Here is a 26,252-nt window from a genome sequence, read left to right on the forward strand (position 1 = left end):
CAAAATTAGTCTTGGGGAAAGGTTTTTGTTGTCTTTTAGGGGAATGAAGGTTAAGGAATCTGAAGAACACTGGACAAATGAGACAACTGAAGAAAAGGGACAAATCATCTATCCCAGGAAACAGAGTGAAATGGCATATGGGTATATCATCTAAAAATTTTTATAAGACTTCCTAAATGCTTGTTTCTGCTCTTCTCTAATGAAATTTAACACTATTGGTCTTCTAATAGTCCCAGTTCAATTAAAATTTAAAGCTGGTGTTGGAGAATAGCTCTCTTTTTTAAACTCAAGCATGTTGTTAAAAGGAAAATGCAAACTCCCTGTATCATGCCAGAATAAAAGAGCCATCTTCTGCTATGGAACATGAGAAAAACCAAATTAATTAAAGGATTATTCTATTACTAATATCAACTCTTTGATTGTATTCTGATTCTTTAAACTTTTCTTAAAGTATGAATTTTACATCAATATTTACAAGATTAATATATTATATACATTTTAAACTTTGTTAAGATATGAATGGTCATATAGAGTACTAACTAATTCTAGAAAAAAGGCTTCAATTAGCTGCTTATATAAGTCTTTGTGTTCGAGTCTCTTATCAGTTTTCTGCAGGAAATCAAGGCCAGGCCTAACATCAACTGAAGTCTCCAGAAAGAAGATGGGGCCCCACAACAATTCCACATGGACAATAATAATATCACTAAGCTGACAAACATCACCTACAGACCAGCTTTAAAATACAAAGTGCTCAGAGCAATTTTGAGAGGGCTAGCTGAGATGATCCAGTCTCAAAGACTACTTGAATAAGGACTTGAGATAAACCCTGAACTTTGGCATTATACAGAGACTGGATAATGAAGGATATAGTTACCTTTCCTAGAATTTGACAATTAACCTAAATTTTTTCTTTTCAGGATAGAGATACCTTCGCTCATACCCAGCAGGAAGCAATTTTAAAAATACAATGCTCTGTTGACTGTATCCTTTGCTCTACAAAAGCTTCTCAGTTTCAAGAGGTCCCATTGATTGATTGTTTCTCTCAGTGCCTGTACTACTGGTGTTATATTTAGGAAGTGATCTCCTATGTCAATGCGTTCAAGACTCCTTCCTACTTTCTCTTCTAGCAGGTTCAGAGTAGCTGGATTTATGTTGAGGTCCTTGATCCACTTGGACTTAAGTTTTGTGCATGGTGACAGATATGGATCTATGGCCGAGAGACAGCTGGGACTGACCTACTCTGCTTGATGGGATAGCCAAACACCCTAATAGTTGTGCCAGAAACCTCATCCAAGGACTGAGGAATCTGGATGCCGACATCCACAGCTAGGCCCCTGGTGGAGCGCTGGAAGTCTAATTAGTGAGAAAGAGGAGGGTTTATATGAGCGAGAATTGTTGAAACCAAGGTTGGATAAAGCACAGGGACAAATAGCCAAACAAATGGAAACACATAAACTATGAACCAAAGGCTGAGGGGCCCCCAACTGGATCAGGCCCTCTGAATAGGTGAGACAATTGATTGGCTTGATCTGTTTGGGAGGCATCTAGGCAGTGGTACCAGGTCCTGGGCTCGCTGCATGAGATAGCTGTTTGAAACCTGGGACTTATACAGGGACGCTTGGCTCAATCTGGGAGGAGGGGACTAGACCTGCCTGGGCTGAGTCTATCAGGTTGATCTCAGTCCTGGGGGGTGGCCTTGATCTGGAGGTGGTGGGAAAGGGGGGTGTGCTGGGGGGAAGGGGAGAGGGACAGGAAGGGGGAGAACAAGAAAATCTGTGGCTGTTATCTAGAACTGAATAGTATTGTAAAATAAAATAAATAAATAAATAAATAATAAATAATAAATAAATAAATAAATAAATAAATAAATAAATAAAAATACAATGCCCACATTCCCAAATGTGATGTGGGGTGGGTAGTTTTTTTGGTCTTTTAATGGTTTTGAGGACTGGGATAATTTTCATTGTTTAGCGAAGTTGGTTACAAGTTGTTGTCAAGGGTTAGAAAAAGGGCTAAGCAAAGGAGGTTATATTTAAGGTTCTTGTTTTAAAAAAAGAAGGAAGAAAGAAAGAAAGAAAGAAAGAAAGAAAGAAAGAAAGAAAGAAAGAAAGAAAGAAAGAAATGAAATGAAAGGAAAGAAAAGAAAAAGATAATTACTAGTTTTAAATACTTTACATTGGATTGGATTGTACAAATTATATATATTGAAATTGATATTGTTAGAAAATGCTATATATATATTTCTAATTGTACTTATATCGTTCATTTAACAATGTAATGCAATTTTCTGATCCTTAAATGTTATTATTACCAACTATTAGGATATAAAGAAATGAAAGTTAGTAGTTAGACATTATAATAGAACTTGTAGTAATATTAGTATGTTTTCAAAATTAAGCAGATATATTTTAGATAGACAGGTCATCTTCAAACCCTTCAGAGATTTACAGAATATGGCATTTAAAATGTTTTAATAACTTAGAAAATTTTTCTTTTTTGAGACATGTCGGCTCCTGGCAGTACCAATCTACTTCAGAGAAAATATTGGCATTGAAGAAACTGCATATGGAGTTAACTTTCATTGTGGCAAAAGTTAGCCACTGGACAACAAAGTATCCTCGAATCAACTGCTGACAAACAGGACAGACAAGACATGAAACAAAGGACTCTTGATTCTTGCCAAAACAAGTGTGGTTATGGCTTTATCAAAAGGCATCTTCTGAGGCCAGGACAATATGGCACCATCCCTGAAGCTAAATCAGTTATTCTTGAAAAGTAAACTCACAACTCTCAATAGTAGACTGGCATTTAATAGAGGGATATGAAGAAGAAGAGGATGCTGAGATGAAGCCACACACACATAGCCAAGAAGAATGGACAGCTGAATTTAAAAAAAAAAATCAACAATTTCCAGAATTTAAAATCCTGAATCATGACAAGACACTAGTGGAATTCAGGTGTTTCTGGTACATGTACTTGCTCTTACCCAATGTGAGGTTGAACTATTGACCTTGTGTACATCCTACTTCACAAATGAGTCTGTCAGATACGCTAAGCCTATAGGCTGAAGGTGATGCCACAACACTACGGAGAAACCTTGGTGACTATCCAGGCAGCTGGCTATTTCTGTCAACTCACAAATTTTTTGGAAGTTGCTTGCATGCATTTCCTGTGTTTTTAGGTAATATTATTTTCCTTCTTGGATCTCTGAGGGAGTTAAAGATTAGTTAGTTATAGTTGAAGATTAGTTAGGATAGAAAGTGAATTAGGTATATTTTTGATTTACCAAAATAGGATAGATAATGGAATTATTTTCTCTGAATTTGTCAAATACAAATGGACTAGACATGGTTTAGGTATTTATTACTTATATATATGGTATATAGTTATTGTACTTTTGTATATAGCTTTTCTTATGTTAGTTATCATCTTTTTCCTTTTTTATTAAAATAGAAAAAGGGAAATACGGTGATATTTTATTTGTACTGAAATGTGATTTTATTTGTATGTTAATAAATAAAGTTGCCCAGGAGTCAGAGCTAATAGCAAGCCATAGCAGAGCCATTGGTGGCGCATGCCTTTAATCCCAGCTCTTGGGAGGCAGAGCTAGGCGGATCTCTGTGTGTTCAAGGATACAGCCAGCATGGAGACACATGCCTTTCATCTCAATACCAACCATAGAAGACCTGGAGGTCTGTACAGACAGGCAGTGACAAGGCGGTCATGTGGTTGGGATTACAACCAATGAGAAGGCAGAATAGAAAGTCTTTATAAAGACGAACACACAGGAAGTAGCTCTATTGGCTGAAGAGGATAGCTGAAGCAGAGTGAAGGGTAAGGCTCTTAGCTCTGACTTCTTGGGCTTTCATCTTTGCATTGGTTCTGTATTTCTTATTGAAAATGACGGTTATTTCTACAAAAAGGAGATCAAGGGGATACGAAATAAAAAGGAAGAAGTCAAACTTTCACTATTTGCAGATGATATGATAGTATAATTAAGTGACCCCAGAAATTCTACCAGGGAAGTCCTACGGCTAATCATCTCCTTCAGTAAGGTGGCAGGATACAAGATTAACTCAAAAAAATCAGTAGCCCTCCTAATTACAAATGATAAATGAGCTGAGAAAGAAATCAGAGACACATCACCCTTTACAATAGCCACAAATAATATAAAATACCTTGGGGGTAACTCTAACTAAGCAAGTGAAAGACCTGTCTGATAAGAACTTTAAGTCTCTGAAGAAAGAAATCAAAGAAGATATCAGTAAATGGAAAGATCTCCCATGCTCATGAATAGACAGGATTAACATAGTAAAAATGGCAATCTTACCAAAAGCAATCTATAGATTCAATGCAATCCCCATCAAAATACCAACACAATTCTTCACAGACCTTGAAAGAACAATACTCAACTTTATATGGAAAAAAAAAAAAACATAGGATAGCTAAAAGAATCCTGTATAATAAAGCAACCTCTGGAGGCATAATGATCCCTGACCTCAAGCTCTACTATAGAGCCACAGTAATAAAAAACAGCTTGGAACTGGCATAAAAATGACATGTGGACCAATGGAATCAAATTGAAGACACTGACATTTATCTGCACGCGTGTATACACACTTAATTTTTGACAAAGAAGCCAAAACTGTAAAATGGGAAAAAGAAAGCATCTTCAACAAATGGTGCTGGCATAACTAGATGTCACCATGCAGAAGATTCCAAATAGATCCATATCTGTCACTATGAACAAAACTCAAGTCCAAGTGGATCAAAGACCTCAACATAAATCCAGTTACACTGAACCTAATAGAAGAGAAAGTAGGAAGTAGTCTTGAATGCATTGGTACAGGAGACCACTTCCTAAATATAACAACAGTAGCATAGACACTGAGGGCGACAATTAATAAATGGGACCTCTTGAAACTGAGAAGCTTTTGTAGACCAAAGAACATGGTCAATAAGACAAAATGACAGCCTACAGAATGGGAAAAGATCTTCACCAACCCCACATCTGACAGAGGGTTGATCTCCAAAATATATAAAGAACTGAAAAAGCTAGACTTCAAAATACCCAACAGTCCAATTAAAAAGTGGGCTACAGAGCTTAGCAGAGAATTCTCAACAGAAGAATCTCAAATGGCTGGAAGACATTTAAGGAATTGCTCAATATCCTTAATCATCAGGGAATTGCAAATCAAAACAACTCTGAGATACCATCTTACACCTGTCAGAATGGCTTAGATAAAAAAAAAACATTGAAGAAGACAGCTTATGTGGGAGAGGATGTGGAGCAAGAGGAACACTGCTACACTGTTGGTGGGAATGCAAACTTGTACAGCCACTCCGGAAAGCAATACAAGTTTCTCAGAAAATTGGGAATAAGTCTTCAAGACCCAGCTATTCCACTCTTGGGCATATACCCAAGAAGTGTTCAATCTTACCACAAAGACATATGCTCAACTATGTTTATAGCATTGTTTGTAATAGCCAGAACCTAGAAACAACCTAGATGCCCCTCAACTGAAGAATGGATAAATAAAATGTGGTACATATACACAATGGAGTGTTTTTTACTCCTCAGCAGTTAAAAAAAAAAAAACGATATCATGAAATTTGCAGGCAAATGGATAGAACTAGAAAATATCATCTTGAGTGAGGTAACCCTCAGAAGGACAAACATAGTATGTACTCACTCATAAGTGGATACTAGATGTGAAGGAAATTATGGCCAGACTGCAACCCACAGCTTCAGAGAGGCTAGCTAACACGAATGGCCCAGCGAAGGAGAAGTGGATGAGATCTACATGAGCAGACTGGGAGTGGGGGGGTTGGCATAGGGTGAGGAGGGGGGATTACAACATAGGGCAATGGGAGGGTCAAGCTGGAACAGGGACAGAGTGGGAGGGGAGGGAGGGATATACCATGATAGATCATGGAAATAGGAAGAGACAGGGGAAGAAATAGGAAGAGGGCTGGGGAGGCACTCAGGAATCCACAAGGATGACAACATCTTGGACTGCTGGCAGTGGTCCAGAGGTGCCTGGACTGGTCTACTCTGGTGGCCAGTCTAGTGAATACCCTGTCATCATAGAGCCTTTGTCCAGTGACTGATGGAGGCAGAGATCCACAGCCAGGCAACCAGGCTGAGCTCTGAAAACCCAATCGATGAGTGAGAGGAAGGATTCTGCAGGCAAGGGACATCGAGATCATAATGGGAAGATGTGCAGAGATGACTGGTCACACTAGTGGAATCCCATAAACTGTGGACTAGTGGCTGTGGAGCTCCCCATGGGCCAGACTGGGCCCTCTGCAAACAGAAGACGGTTGTTTGGCTCGAACTGTTTGGGAGACACCCAGGCAGGGGGATTGGGATCCATCCCCAGTGCATGGGCAGGCTGTTGGGAGCCTGGTGCCTGCACTGTGGTGCCTTGCGCAGCCTTGGTGCAGTGGGGAGGGGCTTGGACCTGCCTAGGCTCAATGTGCTGGGCTCTGCAGACTCCCCATGGGAGACCTTGATTTGGAGTATATAAGGTGGCTTGGGAAGGAGGGCTAGGGGGTGGGAGCAGAGAGGAGGTTGGATCTGTGGGTGGTATATAGAGTGAGTAGAAAATTTCTTAATTAGGAAAAGTGAAAAAGAAAAAACACAAAAGCCAGGCGGTGGTGGTGCACGCCTTTAATCCCAGCACTCGGGAGGCAGAGGCAGGCGGATCTTTGTGAGTTCGAGGCCAGCCTGGGCTACCAAGTGAGTTCCAGGAAAGGCGCAAAGCTACACAGAGAAACCCTGTCTCGAAAAACCAAAAAAAAAAAAAAAAAAAAAGATGAAAATTAAAAACAGAACATAGTTTTTCTTATTCATCTATCATCTATCTATCTACCCATCTATCATTTTCTCTCCACTCTCAAACATCTCAATAACACAGTTCCAGTGACATTCTACTCACTTGTGTCTACACTGCTACAGGAGGACAAGTGTTTTTTCTGAGAAGTCTACAACCAGGAGCCTGGACTGAAAGGAGACTTTCAGTCATTGCCACTTGGAATGTTTCACATTACCTGACAAGTCATGAGTCATGAAGAAAACTGGAAGGGGAAGGACAGAAGCAGTCATCTGGCCTATAAAAAAGGACATTATTATTGCAGTTTTGCCAAGCACTACAAAATATAAAACAATCTGCATGGAGGAACAGGTCTACTGAGCTGGGCGTGTAGTTGCAAGCTACAGCACTGGCTCAGTGTAAAAGAGGTCCCAAGAGAAAGTGCTGACAGCTCATGTGAATGCAGGAGGAGAGCTAAACAGTCTCCAGGGTCATTTTCAATAAAGACTGACATATTAGTGCTTTTTGAGGCAGTTATAATAAGAAATGTATATGAATGCATACTACACTTATGCCATAATACAGCCTATGAACCCACCAGTGAATGATTGAAAAGAATAACAATCAAAATCCAAAATGAGGAAACACACAAGATTTCCCCATATTTCAACAAAATGCCTCATTCCTATCTGTGAAGATACACTGAGATGGGAAATGGGCTGTTCTTTTTTTTTTTTTTCAAATATAAAGCAAAATTGTAGGATAAAAGAGCCAGCCAAAGAAACATGCTGACCCTGAAACCAGAGCCAAAGAAACACACTCTGCCCCTGACTCAGCACAAAAACCAACCAATCCCTGAGCACAAAATCTAACCAATCTCCAGATTTTCCAAACTAGGGAGTTAAAATCTGAGAAGCTTCCTCCTGTGAAAACTGTCCCACTAAGAAGCCCTACATAAGCCCTTGTACTTGTTCAGTTGGGAACTGCCTTTTTCCACCCTGGTGGAGGCAGGTACCCTCCTCAAATCTTCCCTCCCAATAAATCTCTTGAATGAGGTTTGGGTGAGACCTTCTTTTGCCAGAATGGAGCAGCTCAGAGAAGTAACATTAGCCAGAGTGGGAGCAGAGCAGAACAGAACTGTAACACTTTCGCTGGGGAAACCTTCCTGTAGTAAACCAGAGTTGTTACATTGGAGAAACCTTTCCCTGGAGCAAGCATGTAAGCTGCTATGCATAAGTTGACTTTGTAGTATTCCTTGACTCTCAACTGCCAGGATCCCATTCCACCCAGCTGCAACACTTACAAAAACACCTACATTGCTTTTTTTCATGTAACCCAATACCACACACCAACAAATGCCTTCCTGCTCCAGGTGTTCCATCTCTATTTAGCCTTTTCTCAGAAAAAAAAAGCATGGTGGAGGATGCTAGAAGCCCGGAATTCTGCAAAGACTGTTGCCAGGAGGAAGAAGGTTCAGTAACTGCCACACTCATTATACTTGTGGATGAAGAGAGAAGGCAGCCAGACTCAATGCCTAATAACCACTATAATATAAGATGGGAGGCAAGATAAAAAGAATGCCCACATGTCTGAAGCCAGAGTGAGATACACAGTGAGTTCTCAAACAACAGGGGCTACAGAGACTTGCCTATCTCAGGAAAACAAAAGACCAGAAGAAGAGAAAACATCCAGAGGTAGATGTGTCTGGGCAGCAAAACAGCAACAAGTTTGAAAGAGGTAACATGTGCAGCCAGGCTCACCATAATCCCCTCAGGTGCTTGCTTCTACCAGCAGCATCCAATTATAAGCATCTTCACGATGAACAGAAGACCGTTGCTTCTGGAAGTTCACCATGATACTGCCCACCACTACCACTGTAAGGATACAAGGTCATGCCAGTCCAAGAATCAAACCCTACCAAAAAGGGATGAAAAGCAGAGAAGAGAGATGTGAGTAGTACCTGGGCTGACACAGACTAAGGAAGGCCTCTAGGATAAGACAAATAAAGAGTCTTGGAGTTCATCTCCAAGGTGCTCTCAATACTCTCAGTCCTGTCCTTCAACACAGCCACAAAGGAGCCCTTTGATCTCTTCTTTGGGTCATAGACAGATGCTGACAGCTCATAAATCAGATCAACTGAAACTGTTTCTCACCTGAGGTCCCTCTACCTAGGTGTTCCTCTCCATGCTGCCCAAAGCTACTGACTGTATTATAGTGTATGCTGATGGAACACTTTCTGCTTGGAAGGTGACACCTCATAGGAACAGTAGACACAGCTTCATCAGGGAACCTTATATGAAGCACTGCCAATACCCTGGACTAAACCTTATGGGAAAGGGGACTTCCATGCATGCCAGGATTGCCTCCTTTCACTACTCCACACCTCAGCTTCCATGGCTACAGTTGGTCTCCTGGCATCCTCTCCAACCAATCCCATCTTTTAGCTCAGAATTCCCATTGGCTGCTGCCCCATTTATGACATCAATCTCCCTCCAGCCCTACTACCACCTGGTAGGTTCTTGTGGTTGCCATAGAGATGCCTATAAACAAATTTGGATCATCACAGATCATCACAGACAGCACAGTAAGTGCTGTCTGATACTGGACACATTTGCCACTCAGGTCAGCTGATCAGACAAGGACAACCAATTATCTTCCTCCATTGTACTGTGGGTTGCTGATACTCTTCCTCCAACCATGGCAGGTAAGGAAAGAAACTTTAAAACATTTCTTTTGATCACTTCTCCCTTATATTTACTATACTTTTAAATTTTTGATTAACAGGAATACTATTGATGCTGATAGAGATAGCTGGAATTGAATGTCACATTTAGATTTGGTTCCTACTGGGGTTAGAAAATATGGAAATAAAAGAAGACAAACTACAGAGGTGACTCTGGAGGTACACAAAGGCTGTTTGGAACTGAATGCTACAGATAACCACAGATTAAATAAAGAGGCACAAGACATTATCATATCCCAAGCCATTGTTAGGCAGCCACACTGTTGAGATAGTCTAGGTAAAGGTAACCTGTCACATATAGAAAACAACATCCTCCTCTGATCCCTGGCTCTTACAGTCTATCCAGCCTATCTTCCACAGCATTCTCCACATCTTTTGAGCACTGGTTATGTTGGATGTTATCAACATGGGCTGGGTACTCCACAATCAGCTGTTCTCTGGACAGAACTGACACACCAGTATGTGCAGGAATTCTCACAAGGATTCTGAAATAGAAGAGTTACAAGAAATTAACAATTACTGAGGAAGTGTTCATTGAAGAATCAATTTAACCAACTATTAAATTATGAAACAATCTTATTCAGAGATGAACGCCATACTATATTATTAGTCCCAAGATGTCATGTGAAACATAGGCAATCAACATGAAATGTTATCATCAGGTTATATTCATGTAGTCATATATGCATATGTGCTTAATGGTTATATAAAAACAAGAAGTAATGACTTATACAAGGAGTAGAGGGGAACAGGAAGAGCTAGAGGAGGAATGAATTCTTAGCTAAATACAGTACATATCTATGAAATTCCTGATACATCATTTCCTTAAGAAAGCTCAGATTAGATACAAGTCTGGTGGACATGGAAAAAATCTACAATACAGAGGCAGGCCAGTCTGTGTGATTTCAAAACCAGACTGACCTTATCTCTCTACATAGAGGAAGATTGGCACAGAACAAGACAAAGGCACAGGCTTGAGAAGCTGTCTAAGGTTCTCCTACTTTAAACACTTCTGTTCTGGGATACAGGTGTGACACAGTACCACAGCAGGTACAAGAACAAGACAAAGCAGGGCAAAGAAGGGTGTTGTCTAGGTCAGAGCAAGAGTCAACATGGATCAACTAGGAAGTCCATGCCCACACAGGAAGAACAGGCAGCTCATTAAATGAGTGTCATCCTATCCATTACCAAGAATCATTCTTAACCATTTTGTTTGGGATATGTAAGGGAACATAGGTCTTAGACTCTCCCAGACAGTACAAACTGATGATAACACAGCTCCCCACAGGAAACTAGAAGGATTCCTTCTCACCATTTTTCCTACTGTCCTCTTGCTTCCTACAGAAAATTTCCAAAGTGCACCTTTATTTGGGACAGAATGTGCTCTGCAGCCCTCTGTGCCTGTGCTGAGGAATGCCACGCCCTTATCAGGAAGTGTGTGCAACTTCTCCAGAGTCTCCACCCCAGCTGTGAGTGCAGCATGGCTCCTGCCATCAGACTCCAGCACTTGTTGCCAGCAGCTCATGGACAGTGCCTACCCTTACCTACCAGCTGGCACAACCATGGTGACTGCACTGACTGACCAGGGCCAGAGCTCTGCCTCAGAACTCTCCTATCCAGGTGTTCTCCAGTGGGATCCCACGGGAAGCACTGACCAGAGGGGAGCTGCACTCCAGGACTTCACTGTAACTATCACTGACCAGAATACCACATTCTCCTCCTTCTCTAGGACAGCCCAGGGTGATAATATTTTAGATCCCAATGCCTTAGTCCTTGCCTGTCCAACTTGTCCACTTTCTGCCAACCTTGTTCAGGCCACACCACCACAGGTGCCAAATCAAGGATACAGCCTGGCACCTTCCCACCAGGAGGGTAGCCAAGTCTATTACTATGACCTCAACAGCCTGGGCCCTCTGATGGCTGGAGAACTTGGGCAGTGCCTGCAGGCCTGTGGCTCTGTGTCATACTCTGAATGTCAAGCCCCTGCCCTGCAACCAGAGATGGTGATGATGCTAAAGGAGATTCAGCCAACAAATGTCCAAACACCCTTCTCCACCTCTGCCATCTACTATCCCACACCTGCTCAAGACATGCCAGACACCAGTCTTCAAGGTGAGTAGAGCCAAGAGGTGAGTGAGTGACATCAGCACTCAAAGGAGACACAGCTCTACCTTTCATCAGTGGATTTCCACATGGGAGAAAAATGGGAGTCCTGAGAGCTCAGCCTTGTTCTGGCTCACCATCTTCAGTCTCTATGATGACTGACAATGCAGGGCAATGACTGGCATCCATCCTCCATTAAGACATGTCCATGGAGCACACCACAGACACACACATCACTGACCTAGCTAATCAGTCCCTTGCACCATTACACAGCAATCACCTCCTTCCTAATCTATTGCTCAGGGATTTAGAGGACACCAAGGCATTTCTGTTTGATAACACTTTATTTTCTCTGTGTTGAATTTTGACTCTAGAGCATTGCAACTCCAAATCTGTCCCAGAAGAAGTATTACTGCCAGATTCCAAGTGCTGGCCCTGCCATTCTCTTACAAATATAAGTACATTGAGAGTCCAGTATACCTGGTGTACCAGAGTACAACTGCTAAGTTGGGCAAAGCTTCTCTCTCTTCTCTCTCTCTCTCTCTCTGTCTCTCTGTCTCATTCTCTCACTCTCTCACTCTCTCACTCTCTTGCTCTCTTTCCTTTTCTTTAGCTATGGTTATTCAGAGGTGAGCCAAGGCTATGCATGATCATTAGGACATGTTCTCTACTACACAGTCACACTCAAACCCAAAGATTTCACCTTCTTAAACCAATTTTCACATCATTAATAACAAGGTTGTAAAATGTGAGGCTGGAGGAAATCCAGGGCTGTTGAAAGGATTGCCTTGCAGGAGTGAGGAACTGGGTTTGGATACCTTAACCCACTTAAAAAGCCAGGCTACTGGGGGCATTTGAGTTATAGCAAGAAGTTGGCAGACACAAGGAAGTTCTTGAAAATTATGGACCAGACAAGCTGCCTAATAGCAAACTTCCAAGGAAATGAGGGTCACTCTTTCAAAAACATGGGAAAGGAAAGGGAGAACCACACAGCAAGGGAATTCTCTAACCTCCCCATGATCACTATGCATGCACACAACATACAAACACTGAGGAAAACACAAACATCAGAGAAAACATGATATCACATGGTTACCAGAAATATCAGAGTGGTCACAAGTCTCCCAACAGAGATGCTACTCAAGGAGAGCTCATGGGAATGCCTTTCCCACTGCAGTAGGGGTCTGAGTACTGAGGTGCACTGAAAGTGAGGAGCACCTCACTTACCAGGCACTGACTTCTTCCTTGACTCTTTTTCAGTGATGAAAATGGAGACATCTCTGGGATTTACAACTTCAGGCCAGACACTCTGTCTGCTGCAGAGTCCAGACCTCTGCAATGCCTGCACCCAGGATGTCCAGATGAAGACACCACCTGTCATTGGGGACAGGTCATTAACTGCCCCCATTGACAGTTCTTCAGAATTCCTGCCCTTGCCTTCTGCTCCAAGCTTGGAACAAACAGAGAATAATGACTTGGATTTGATGACAGATGATCTATCAACTTCTCTGGATGCCTATGAGGGCATAAAAGAAAACCAAGACCCCTCACTTCTCCCTTTAGCACATGCCAACATGCAGCAGGCCCTGAACTACACTGATTCTGGGGGCCTTAGGCAGAAGCTTTCTCCTGACAATGCCACCTTGGGAAGCAGCAGCCTTGATCAGGATGAGCCTGCAGAGCATGTGATGGGCTCCAGCATGGACTTTGCAGACATGACTACACTGGTGGCAGACATTCACCTTCCCCAACTCTTCAACTCCCTCACTGAACTGAACCTATTCCAAGATCCCACAGCAACCCAATCCAAAAACATCAGGATGGATCAGGCCCAGGAAAGCTCCAGCACCATCAGTGTACCCATGGACCAAGTGAGAAAGAATGGTCAGAAAGCCTCTGAGATGCTTGATGGGTCTCCTCAGGCCAGAATCCAGCTCCAGGACCTGGTGGAGGGAGAAGAGGCTGTGGGCAGTGCTGGGTCCAGTGAAGGGGCTATTGACAACATGCCCAAGCACTTGGAGAGCAAAGCCCAGAAAGTCACAGCCAGCAGGCCCAGCAGAGCTAGGGCTCAGGGGCAAGACAAGACCAAGAGATCCAGAGAAAACAACTGCAAGAAAACAGAGGAGCTTAAGCAGTCAAGAAACAGAGTCAAGGCAGAAGAAAAGACCACCATGCCAAAGAACAAGAGGAAGAGGAATCCACCTGAGCTCAGCCACAACAGCTTTAAAAAACCTCGAACTCACCTCGGCATGCACATGCTGGCATCTGTGCAGGTCTTTCACCCACTGGGAAAGAAGAGTGAGGACAAAACTGGCATCTCTTCCTCCCGGGCTCGGCTAAACTTCAGTAGCAACAAAGATCCCAGAACAGGCCCAGTCAACACATCACTTCTGGATGTGCCATGTGATGGCCAAGGCCCTATTAAGGCCCTGGGTGATGCTCAGAGACCAGAAAGCAGTGCTCACAAGGAGTGTCCATCGCCATCCCACTATGAGCTGCCCCCACCTGGGAAGGTCAAGTTAGTACCACTGCCTTTCCCAGCCCTGGACAAGCCTCAAGCCAGACCTGTTTCTAGAAAGCCTCTCTCCCTGGCTTCACGCAGACCCACTACAGTTTACCCTGTGAGGCCTCATTCCTACTTGGCTCAGTCTACCATACCCAAGCCATCCCAACCAGCTCCGGCCAGAACTTCTTTGATGGCCTCTGACAAGCCAGTTCTGCCTATTGCTACCAGTGCCACACAAGATAACATCACCAACCCCATCCAGTGTTGCCCTGGGCCTCAGCCAGCTGTCCGTAGGCCAGTATCCTACAGGGCATCATCTCACCCTTCACTACAGAGGGAGCTTGCCTCTGCTGACAAGAACAAGGCCCCATCACCTCCCAAACCTCAAATCCAGTATCTGCTGCAAGACTTCAGCCGCCAACCAATTCCATGGAGGCAAGTTGACATTCCAGGGCCAGTCATCTCACAGCCCATCACAGAAGAGCAGAGGCCAGAGAGGGAGGCCATGAAAAGGCGGGCTCAACAGGAGAGAGAGAATGCCGCCAAGTACACTTCTCTGGGCAAACGGCAGCTTTTCCTTCAGAGGGAGAAGGATATGGAAATTTCTCGATATTATGGCTATGCAATGTAAGGGCAGGCCAGGTTTTTGGAGCAAAGTGCTTTTCAATGTGGACAAGAAGAGACATAAATACGATACACATGTACACATGGGGTTTAAAGACTTAAATGAAATGTATAGATACACGGGTCCAAATGTAGGAATACAGATGACTATGTAGATATAGATGGATATACAAAATGTCTATATTCACATATATTTGAGTACTTAGTAAAACTCCCTAAAAAGTCTTAAGTCTGTTATTTCATTTGTGAGTAATATATCTTTCAATATTTACCTTAACTTTGATAATTTAATTTTTACATTTTCTAAGTATAATATCATATTCTATATTAAATAAAACTCAAAATATTTTAAATATTAAATCAATTAAATGTTCTAGTTGTATTAAAATTATTATTCTGGAGTTTTTCATTCACTGGACATGGTATGTCTTGAAGCACATACTGAGTATTGAGCACACCTCCTCCATATCCACAGTCTGACCATTTCTTACCTCTCCCCATAGCCCTTAGACAACATTTTTCTTCTACAGAGCTTTGCCTCTAATTTCATGAAACATACACACATAGGATTTCATTTATGTAAATATAATCTAGGAATCACATATTGTTGGCAGCAGTAAGTTTGCTGCCTTAATTTTAAATGCCCTTTTTTGTCCTGTCCCAGTTAAGTTGTTTGTGTGAAAAATGTGCAGTTGGGTTCTGGAGGGTGCTGGGGATCAGTTCTCCTGTGGTTTTTCCTGTTTGGAAAACAGTATCCGGCTTGCCTACGGATACAGAGTAACCATTCCTTGACTCCGGCTGTTAGAGGGGTATATAAACCCATGTTGGTATGAATAAAGAGAGCTGCTTCCCTGATGAACTGAAACTGGGTGTCTAGAGTGCTGTTTAACCTCGGCATAACCTCGGAGTCCCTCCCCAGATTTCACGCTCCAGCTGCGCGGTCGGGGAAACATATGAAAGAAAACATGGAGAGTTTACTGAGCCTGGTTAATTTATATGATAATCTCTACAGATTTTTTTCCTGAACAAAACATAATTGCATTCATTTTATGAATTAATAATTTTCCACCATGTTAATACATCACATTTTCTTTATACCTTTCTCTGTTGTTGACACCCAGGCTATTTCCCTAATGTTGCTGCTGTGGACTGTTGCAAAGGCTGTATTTGGTGTCAACCTGAATACATGTGGAATTGGTTGATTAGGTCCACCTGTGAGGGATTTTTCTTCATTAAAAAATTTATTAAATCATATGAAGTCTTTTGAGATGGGAAGATCTACCTTTAATTTGGGTCATACATTCTAGTGGCAGCCTATATAAAGGGCATGGAAGGAGGAAGCTATTTGCTCTTTGCTTGCTTGCCCTTGCTCTTGCTAGCATATCCATTTCTTCACTGGCATTAGATCCTACTTCTTCAGGATTCCAGAGCATACTGAAGAACAACTGAGATATCTGGCCTCATGGACTGAACAACTACTCTACCCTTGAACTTTCTGTTGGTAGATAGTCACTGTTAGACTTGATAGACCATGGCCTGTAAGTCACTCTAATAAATCCCCTTTCTATATATAGTGAGATAGATTGAATGATTCTATCAGTTCTATTCCTCTAGAGAACCTTGACTAATATAATTCTGCTGTAATCAATATTGATGTGCAGATATGTCCCTAATATAATAAGTTGAAATCCTTCTTGTAAATATCCAGGAGTGGTATAACTGGATCATGTGGAAGATTGGTTTTTAATTTTTCAAGAACCTCCATTGTGATTCTGTTGTGTTGTGACTCTAGCAAAAAGCACACGTGGACACTCTTATGGCTGAATAGAAAGTCTGTATTTCTGGCCAGCAGCTGCATGGGAAACCTGCACAAACCATGCAGCCCTGAGCCTCAACCTGCACAAACCATGCAGCCCTGAGCCTCACTGCCTCTGGTCTTTAAAGCACAAAAACTATGTCCTGGATTGACATGCTTTAGTGAGCAAGAACAGTTTGCAAGAAGCAGAAGTACAGAAGCCCAAAAACAGGCGAGACTTGTACATTTAGGGGCTTTCCTAGACCCTAGAATTATTGATTTTGTCTTTGAGGATTAGGACTTTGTTCCCATTTTAGCAGGTGTTGGGGCCTACATGCTAGGTTCTGAAGTCAGAATGATGCCTCCAACATGGTGTCCCTTGTGCTAAGGTCTGGGGGCCTGTTACAACTCCTGTACTTGCTAACTTATCTCCTCACCAGTGACATGTTTTTCTTCAGTTTGTGTTCTTGACACAGTTTGTCATTTCTTGACTTAATTAGTGTCATTCTAACTGAAGTAAAATGAATGTAATGTAATCTTAATTTGGACTTCTCTGATAACCAGTGAGGTTGAACATTTTGTGTGTGTGTGTGTGTGTGTGTGTGTGTGTGTGTGTGTGTGTGTGTGTTGGCCAGGTGAATTTCATCTTTTTTTTTTTGAGACAGGGTTTCTCTGTGTAGCTTTGCGCCTTTCCTGGAACTCACTTGGTAGCCCAGGCTGGCCTCGAACTCACAGAGATCTGCCTGCCTCTGCCTCCCGAGTGCTGGGATTAAAGGCTTGCGCCACCACTGCCCGGCTATGAAGTATCTTTTAATTCATGAGTTATTAACTAGGATGTTTTCTCTTAACTTTTTAGTTCCTTGCACCCTAGATAGTAATCTTCTATCAGATGTAGAGACCTAAAGACTTTCTTCCATTCTATGGGCTGCCTCCTCACTGTTTCTCTTGCTTGGCAGGAGCTTTTTGAGTTTATGAGGTTCCACTTGTTAATAGTAGGCATCACTTTCTGAATGACAGAGGTTATTATCAGTCATTGTTTGGTTCTGTATTAAGTGTTTACTTTTTCCTCTAACAGTTTCAATTATTGCATTAAATTCTTAGGAGCATTTGGACTTAAGTTTAATACAGGGTAAGAGATAGGAATCTAGTTTTATTCTTCTACAAGTGAACATCCACTTTTCCCAGTAAAAAAAAAAGTGCTGATTCTGTTTTTTCTGCATAGCCTATGCTTGGTATTTTTGTCCAAAAACAGTTCTCTTTAGCTGTGTGGATTTATATCTCAGTCCTCTACACACCATTAATGGATGTGTCTGTTTTTCTGCCAGTACTGTGCTGATTTTGTTACTGCTGCTCTGTAATATTACTTCATGTCAGGACAGGCAATATCACCAGCATTAATGTTTTTGCCCAGTCTTAATTAAGTTATCTGGGGGGCTTTGCGGGTCCATATGTGACTATTCAGAGTTTTTTCCTACACATGGGAAGACTGGCATTTGGATTTTGGTGGAGATCACTGTTCAACTTGCAGACTGACTTGATAGCCATTTTCATAATATTAATTCTTGCCATTATAAGTATGGCAGTTTTTAGCCTTCTAGTATCTTCTATGTTGTTAGTTTAGTGACCATGAATGACTTTTGCCAGTTTCTATCGTGGAAAGTTTTTCTTTCTACTTTAGTTATGGCAGAGTCTTGCTAGCTACAGTTCAATAGGTCACAAGTTGTCTTCCAGAGTATGAAATATATTATTCCTAGCTCACCAGACTTTTCAATAGTATGTTCTTCTGATGGGTTTCCCATTATATACCACTTGGTATTTCTCTCTTGCATCTTTCAATGTCACATGTTTCATATAGCTAGTATTTTGAATATATGGTTACCTGGGGAGAACTTTCATTGCATTTATTTCTTTGATACTCGTAGTAATAAATACCTCCTGTACATAAATTGGGAATAACTTCCCCAAGATTTGAGAAAGTTTTTTATGAGTTTATTGAAAATGCCTTTAGAACAGAATTCTTGCCTTTTTTCCATGCTCATGATTCATAGAGTTGCAGTCTTAGTTTGGTTTCTATTGGTGTGATAAAGAATATGATTGTACTGGCTAGTTTTATGTCAACTTGACACAAGCTAAAGAGGGAATACTCAGACACACATCTGAGACGAGGGAACCTCAATTAAGAAAATGCCTCCGCATTTTTCAAATATCCTTCCTTTTGGCATATCGTTAATGAATGTGCTGGATTCATTCATGTCTTCAAAATATTAAAAAAAAAAACAATTAAAACACTGATTCCAAGAAAGCAAAAGAAAGAAAATGCCTCCATAAGATCAAGCTATAGGCAAGCTGTAGGGCATTTTCTTCACTAGTGATGGATTGAGGAGTGCCCAGTCCACTGTGGATAGGGCTATGCCTAAGCTTGTGGTCCTGCAATTTACAGGAGAGCAGACTGAGCAATATATGAGGAGCAAGCCAGTAAGTAGCACTCCTCTACAGCCTCCACTTCAGCTCCTGCCTCCAGGTTCCTTCCCTGACTTCCTTCAGTGATGGACAATGATGTGGAAGTGTGAGCCAAATAATACCTTTCCAATCTGACCTACTTTTAGTCATGGTGTTCAGCATCACAAGAGAAGTTGGTACCATGATCATGGGGTATTGCTGTGACAGACATGACCATGTTGTTTTGGGGAGGAATGTGGAATAACTTTAGAACTATGGGCTAGAAAAGCCTTTGAATATTGAGGACTCAGTTGGCTGTTTCGTGCGAGATGGGAAATAAGAATTTTGACAGCAATATAAACAATGGAGTCCTGACTTGTGAAGTTTTGGGGGGAAATAAAGACTTTTCAAAGTCATTTGTATGAAGAATCTGTGATGTCTGGTCAGCTGGAACTGAAAATCAGCTATGATTAACAAGAGATCAGAACCACTAATGTAAACATTTTCTTTACTGGAACAATTGATGCTGTTTATCTGGAGCTCAGAAATTATCAGTGATTGCACCATTGAAGTGAAATCTCCAGGTAAGTGTTTCCTCAGAGTCAGCACACAGAAGCTGTGTTCTAGAGGCAAACAAGGTTGAACCTCATGCTGGCAGCCAAACGTTAGTGTAAGAGTCTCCTGGGCGGTACTGGTTTTAAAGGCATGAAGGGGTCCATGGAGAAAAGCTGAGACCTTGCACCATGACAAGAGCCCAGAAGAAGCTATTGGAGAAACTGCAGCCCACTTGCAGAAGAAGATGCCAGTATTTTTGAGACCAGTACTATGAGACCACCACCAAAAACAGCAGCAGTGGTGCAGCAGAACTAGCCTGATCTTAGAAGACAAGCTATGTATGATGCAGATTTCAGAGCCAGAGAAGTGACATAAGCCTTTTGGGAGAACCCCAGAAGACCATCATTAGATCCCAGACATTGGACATTGTGATATTTATGCAGAGTTTGGTTGGCTTTGGTCTGGTTGTGACTGTGCCCTAGTTCTTCCTTCTTAAAGTAAAAGAGTAATAATTTTTTTATTTTACAGAAGCCCACAGTTGAGACTTTAAAATTTTAAAGAGATCCTGGAGTTTTACAAAGAACCTGGATTTGGAAAAGAAAATTGGGATATTTAAAGATACTTTATTTGAAGTTTTAAAGAACCAAGGAAATCTTAAAACTTGGAATATTTTATATTGTGATATTAATATTAATGCAAGATCTTGGGGATGAATAAGAAAGGAAAAGTTATAGCTTTAAACTGATGTGTTTGTGTCTCAAGACAAGGGGTCAATTGAGTTGACTAGTTTTATCTCAACCTTACTCAAACTAAAGTCATCTGGGAGGAGGCTCTTCCAGGTTCCTGGCCTGACTTCCTTCAATGATGGACTATGATATGGAAGTGTAAGTCAAATAAACCCTCCCCTCCACAACCTCCTTTTCGGCACAATGTTTCATCATAGCTAGAGTTACCCTAACTAAGACAATGACCACAGCAACATGGGTAGAAAAAGATTTATTTCATCTTACAGCTCACAGTCCATCATTAAAAGAAGACAGGGCAAAGGAACTCAAGGAAGGAACCTGGAGACAGGAACTGAAGCAGAGACCATGAAGGAATGGTGCTTACTAGCTTACCCAATGAGCATTATTACAGCATCAAGGACTACCAGCCAAGGAGTGGTAATGCCCATAGTGAGCTGGTCCCTCCCACAACAATCATTAATCAAGAAAATATCCCCACAGAATTGCCTAAGGAAATCTCAATTGAGGTTTCTCTTCCTCAATAACTCTTGCTTGTGATAAATTAACAAAAGCCTAACCAAGACAGTGGGTGTTGCATATCATCACATAGCCCTCAAATGTCCTGTTTGTACCAACTTATAGACCTCAAACTTTCTGCTTTCCCATCTCATGGAACCCAAGTGTTCTGTTTTTATCATCTCACCTACTTATCTTCACCTGCAAGTCTCACTTCCTCCCTGATGTAGTGATCTCCCTGACTCATTCTCATGCTGAAGCTTTCCAAAGAGCTTTTTTTGTTGGTTTGATTGTTACTCAGTACTTCTCTTTATTGAATTACATTTTCATAACCTCTATTAGCTCCCATTTGTGTCTACTGGAATACACTCAGAAGTTGTTTGTGTCCTTTGAGTTCTTTAAAAATACTTATAAGTATTCTTTTGAATTCTTTATCTGAGATTTCACTTATTTAATTATCAGTAGAGGGCATTATTGTGGAAACAGTAATTTTGGAGATGTCATGTTGCCATCACATCCAGATTGATTCCATCAAGTCCCTGTGTTTCACAGCCTCACCAGCCAGGATGTAAGAGAGCATTTCATTTCCTGCTTTAAATTCTTTCCCCTTCATACTTAGTTGACAGGGGAGATACCATGACCATGAAAGTGTTCTTTCCAAGGCAAAGCATATCCATTGAACTTGGGATGTGCTAGCCTCAGCAATTTCCACAAATGAAGGGAATTTCACTGAATAATTTGGAGGGAGGCAAAAAAAGCAAAAATAAAAACCTTTCCCAACTCAATCATTTTAGAGGCAGAATAAATACTCCCTGATTATCATGGTTTTATGCATCTGGCCACTTGGTTTTTGGAGAGAGAGAGAGAGAGAGAGAGAGAGAGAGAGAGAGAGAGAGAGAGAGAGAGAGAGTTTTATGGTGAAATGTGGAACATGCATGTCTTACTTAGGGTTTCCATTTCTGGGATGAAACACTAGAACCAAAAGCAATTTGGGAGGAACGTTACATTTACAATTCCATATCACAGTCCACCATTAAAGGAAGTTGGGGCAGGCATTCAAGGCAGAAACCTGGAAGCAGAAGCTGATACAGAGACCATGGAGGAAAAATACTTACTGGCTTGCTCAGTTGGGTTTCTTATAAACCCAGAACCACCAGCCCAGACATGCCTGCACCTAGAGTGGGTTTGGCCCTCTCCCATAAATCAAAAATTACAAAAATGCACTGTTCGTTTGCCTGCCTATAGCTCAACTTTATGGAGGCATTTTCTCAATTAAGGTTGCCTCCTATCAGATGACTCTATCTTGTGTAAAGTTAATGTGACAACTAGTCTGCACAACACAGATATTATACTTTAATAAAAAAAATCTGTTTGGGAGGCAGCTGTGCATTGGTGCCAGGTCCTGGGCTCGTTGCATGAGTTGGCTGTTTGAATCCTGGGACTTATGCAGGGACACTTGGCTCGGTCTGGGAAGGGGGAATGGACCTGCCTGGACTGAGTCTACCAGGTCAACCCCGGTCCTCGGGGGAGACCTTGATCTGGAGGAGGTGGGAATGGGGGGTGGGCTGGGGGGAGGGGTGGGCGAGAGGGGGAGAACAGGGGATTCTGTGGCTATTATGTTGAACTGAATGGTGTTGTAAAATAATAATAATAATAATAATAATAATAATAATAATAAAATAAAAAATAAAAAAAAAGAATGTTAAAAAAAAATCACAATCATGCAGAAGTATTCTATCATCAAATAAGAATGATTAAAATAAATTTTACCTCAAAACCTTGGATTTTACAAACAGAAACATGAACTCAGAATTAGCTGTAGAAATTTACAAAAAAACATTTAATGCCTCACTGTTTGGGAATTTTTAATTTTACATGTGTTGCCTGCATGTCTGTATGTACTTCACATGGGTGCAATGCCCATTGAGGCCAGAAGAGGGGACAAGAATCTTGAAACTGGAGTTACAGATAACTGAGCTACTGTATAGGAGCTGAAAGCCAAACTTGAGTCCTCTGCAAAAGCAGTAGGAGCTCCTAGCCACTAGGCTATCTCTCCAGCTTTCACCTGGCCATTAATAAAGGCCTCCGTCGGAATGATGAATCATGGATTTTTCCCTTCCCTGTGTTCAGCATCAGACAGGAGGAGTATCCTCTGTCACCTTTACCTTGTTCTTTTCTCATACATTCCAAGTACTGGGATCCCAGGATGGGCTCTTTAATACCAATCTAGTTTGGATTCTCTTTCCCTTCCTGCTTTCAGCAGTAAGAAACATCAAGTGAACACCTCTCTCTTGTTCTCTTTCTTACCCAATTACTCGTCTCTTGAGAAGATAACATGGAAGATACTAGCCACAAGTCTTTCTTTTTTAAGATTTATTTATTATGTACAGAAGAGGGTGCCAGATCTCATTACAGATGGTGATGAGCCACCATGTGGGTGCTGGGAATTGAACTAAGGACTTCTGGAAGAGCAGTCGGTGCTCTTAACCTCTGAGCTATCTCTCCAGCCCACAAATCTCTTTTTTTTAATTTAATTTTATTTTATTTTACAATACCATTCAGTTCTACATATCAGCCATGGGTTCCCCTATTCTCCCCACTCCTACCTCCTTCCCTTACCCCCAGCCCACACCCCATTCCCACCTCCTCTAGGAAAAATCATCCCCCGAGAACTGTGATCAACCTGGTAGACTCAGTCCAGGCAGGTCCAGTCCCTTCCTCCCAGACTGAGCCAAGAGTCCCTGCATAAGCTCCAGGTTTCAAATAGCCAACTCATGCAATGAGCACAGGACTCGGTCCCACTGACTAGTTGCCTCAGAAACAGATCAAGCCAATTAACTGTCTCACCTATTCAGAGGGCCTGATCCAGCTGGGGGGGGGGCCTCAGCCTTTGGTTCATAGTTCATGTGTTTCCATTCATTTGGCTATTTTTTTTCAATAATTGAGTAAAACCAAAATTTGTTATGAGCCACAGTCGTCCTAGGAACCTCCATGCTATATATATAGCCTCCATGGTTCTATGGGTTATGGTCTGATTATTCTTCATTTTATATCTAGAATCCACTTATGAGTGAGTACATACCATGGCTGTCTTTCTGGGTTTGGGTTACCTCACTCAGGATGATTTTTTTCTAGTTCCATCCATTTGCCTGCAAATTTCATGCTTTCATTGATTTTCTCTGCTGAGTAGTACTCCATTGTGTACCACATTTGTACTCCATATGTACCACATTTTTTTTTTATCCATTCTTCCGTTGACGGGCATCTAGGTTGTTTCCAGGTTCTGGCTATTACAAATAGTGCTGCTATGAACATAGCTGAGCATGTATCTCTATGGTATAAATCAGCATTCCTTGGGTATATGCCCAAGAGTGGGATGGCTGGGTCTTGAGGTAGTTCGATTCCTAATTTTCTGAGAAACCGCCATACTGATTTCCACAGTGGTTGTACAAGATTGCATTCCCACCAACAGTGGAGGAGTGTTCACTTTGCTCCACATCCTCTCCAACATTGACTGTCATTGGTGTTTTTGATCATAGCCATTCTGACAGGTGTAAGGGGGTATCTCAGAGTTGTTTTGATTTGCATTTCTCTGATGATTAAGGATGTTGAGCACTTCTTTAAATGTCTTTCAGCCATTTGTGATTCTTGTTTTGTGAATTCTCTGTTTATCTCTTTAGCCCATTTTTTAATTAGACTGTTTAGTATTTTGATGTCTAGTTTCTTGAGTTCTTTATATACTGTGGAGATCAATCCTCTGTCAGATGTGGGGTTGGTGAAGATCTTTTCCCATTCTGTTGGCTGTCTTTATGTCTTATTGACTGTGTTTTTCACCCTGCAAAAGCTTCTCTATTTCGAGAGGTCCCATTTATTAATTGTGCTCAAGGTCTGTGCTATTGGTGTTATATTTAGGAAATGGTTTCCAGTGCCAATGCGTTCAAGAGTACTTCCTACCTTTTTTTCTATTAAGTTTAGTGTAACTGGATTTATGTTCAGGTCTTTGATCCACTTGGACTTGAGTTTTGTGCATGGTGACAGATATGGATCTATTTGTAATCTTTTACATATTGACATCCAGTTATGCCAGCACCACTTGTTGAAGATACTTTCTTTTTTCCATTGTATAGTTTTGGCTTCTTTGTCAAAAATCAGGTGTTCATATGTGCATGGATTAATGTCAGGGTCTTCAATTTGATTCCATTGGTCTGTATGTCAGTTTTTATACCAGCACCAAGTTGTTTTTATTACTATAGCTCTATAGTAGAGTTTGAGGTCAGGGATGGTGATGCCTCCAAAGGTTGCTTTATTGTATAGGATTCTTTTGGCTATCCTGGGTCTTTTGTTTTTCCATATGAAGTTGAGTATTTTTCTTTCTAAGTCTGTGAAGAATTGTGTTGGGATTTTCATGGGGATTGCATTGAATCTGTAGATTGCTTTTTGATAAGATTGCCATTTTTACTATGTTAATCCTACCTATCCATGAGCATGGGAGATCCTTCCATTTTCTGATATCTTCTTCAATTTCTTTCTTTAGAGATTTAAAGTTCTTTTCAAAAAGGTCCTTCACTTGTTTAGTTAGTGTTATCCCAAGGTATTTTATATTATTTGTGGCTATTGTAAAGGGTGATGTTTCTCTGACTTCTTTCTCAGCCCTTTTATCATTTGTGTATAGGAGGGCTACTGATTTTCTTTTGAGTTGATCTTGTATCCTGCCACTTTACTGAAAGAGTTTATCAGATGTAAGAGTTCCCTGGTAGAGTTTTTGGGGTCACTTATGTACACTATCATATCATCTGCAAATAGTGAAAGTTTGACTTCTTCCTTTCCAGTTTGTATCCCTTTGATCTCCTTTTGTTGTCTTATTGCTCTAGGTAGAACTTCTAGTACTATATTGAATAAATATGGGAGAGTGGACAGCCTTGTCTTGTTCCTGACTTTAGTGGTATCGCTTTGAGTTTCTCTCCATTTAATTTGTTTAATGTTTTCTGTTGGCTTGCTATAAATTGCCTTTATTATGTTTAGAAATGTTCCTTGTATTCTTGATCTTTATCATGAAGGGGTGTTGGATTTTGTCAAAGGCTTTTTCAGCATCTAAGGAGATGATCATGTGGTTTTTTTCTTTCAGTTTGTTTATATGGTGTATTACATTGATTGATTTTCGTATGTTGAACCATCCTTGCATCCCTGGGATGAATCCTATTTGGTCGTGATAATTGTTTTGATGTATTCTTGGATTCGGTTTGCCAATATTTTGTTGAGTATTTTTGCATCAATGTTCATGAGGGAGATTGGTCTGTAGTTCTCTTTCTTTGTTGCATCTTTGTGTGGTTTGGGTATCAGGGTAATTGCAGCCTCATAAAAAGAGTTTGGTAGTGTTCCTTCTGTTTCTATTGTGTGGAACACTTTGAAGAGTATTGGTATTAGTTCTTCT

The 26,252-nt window shown here is 41.2% G+C and overlaps 1 protein-coding gene and 1 long non-coding RNA gene across 4 annotated transcripts in view; one reads left to right on the forward strand and one right to left on the reverse strand.

Annotated features, from left to right (window-relative positions):
* LOC121828643 (uncharacterized) overlaps positions 1-26,252 on the reverse strand; it is a 78,563-nt gene that overhangs the window by 17,743 nt on the left and 34,568 nt on the right. For 2 of the 3 annotated variants that reach the window (XR_013053042.1, XR_013053043.1), the window contains exon 4: positions 9,894-10,043. This is a non-coding gene — a long non-coding RNA (uncharacterized LOC121828643). Of the gene's footprint in view, positions 1-7,053; positions 7,114-9,893; positions 10,044-26,252 lie in introns of all 3 variants that reach the window. The other variant, XR_013053041.1, reaches the window with a different exon arrangement.
* LOC102910234 (uncharacterized protein C2orf78 homolog) lies at positions 8,269-15,016 on the forward strand. Its single transcript, XM_006997785.4, has 3 exons — positions 8,269-9,519; positions 10,903-11,670; positions 12,922-15,016. Exons 1-3 carry the CDS (start codon positions 9,513-9,515, stop codon positions 14,796-14,798), a joined length of 2,652 nt encoding a protein of 883 aa, XP_006997847.1. The 5' UTR covers positions 8,269-9,512; the 3' UTR covers positions 14,799-15,016.

Source organism: Peromyscus maniculatus, chromosome 1 (genome assembly GCF_049852395.1).
Source record: "Peromyscus maniculatus bairdii isolate BWxNUB_F1_BW_parent chromosome 1, HU_Pman_BW_mat_3.1, whole genome shotgun sequence".
NCBI lineage: Eukaryota > Metazoa > Chordata > Mammalia > Rodentia > Cricetidae > Peromyscus > Peromyscus maniculatus.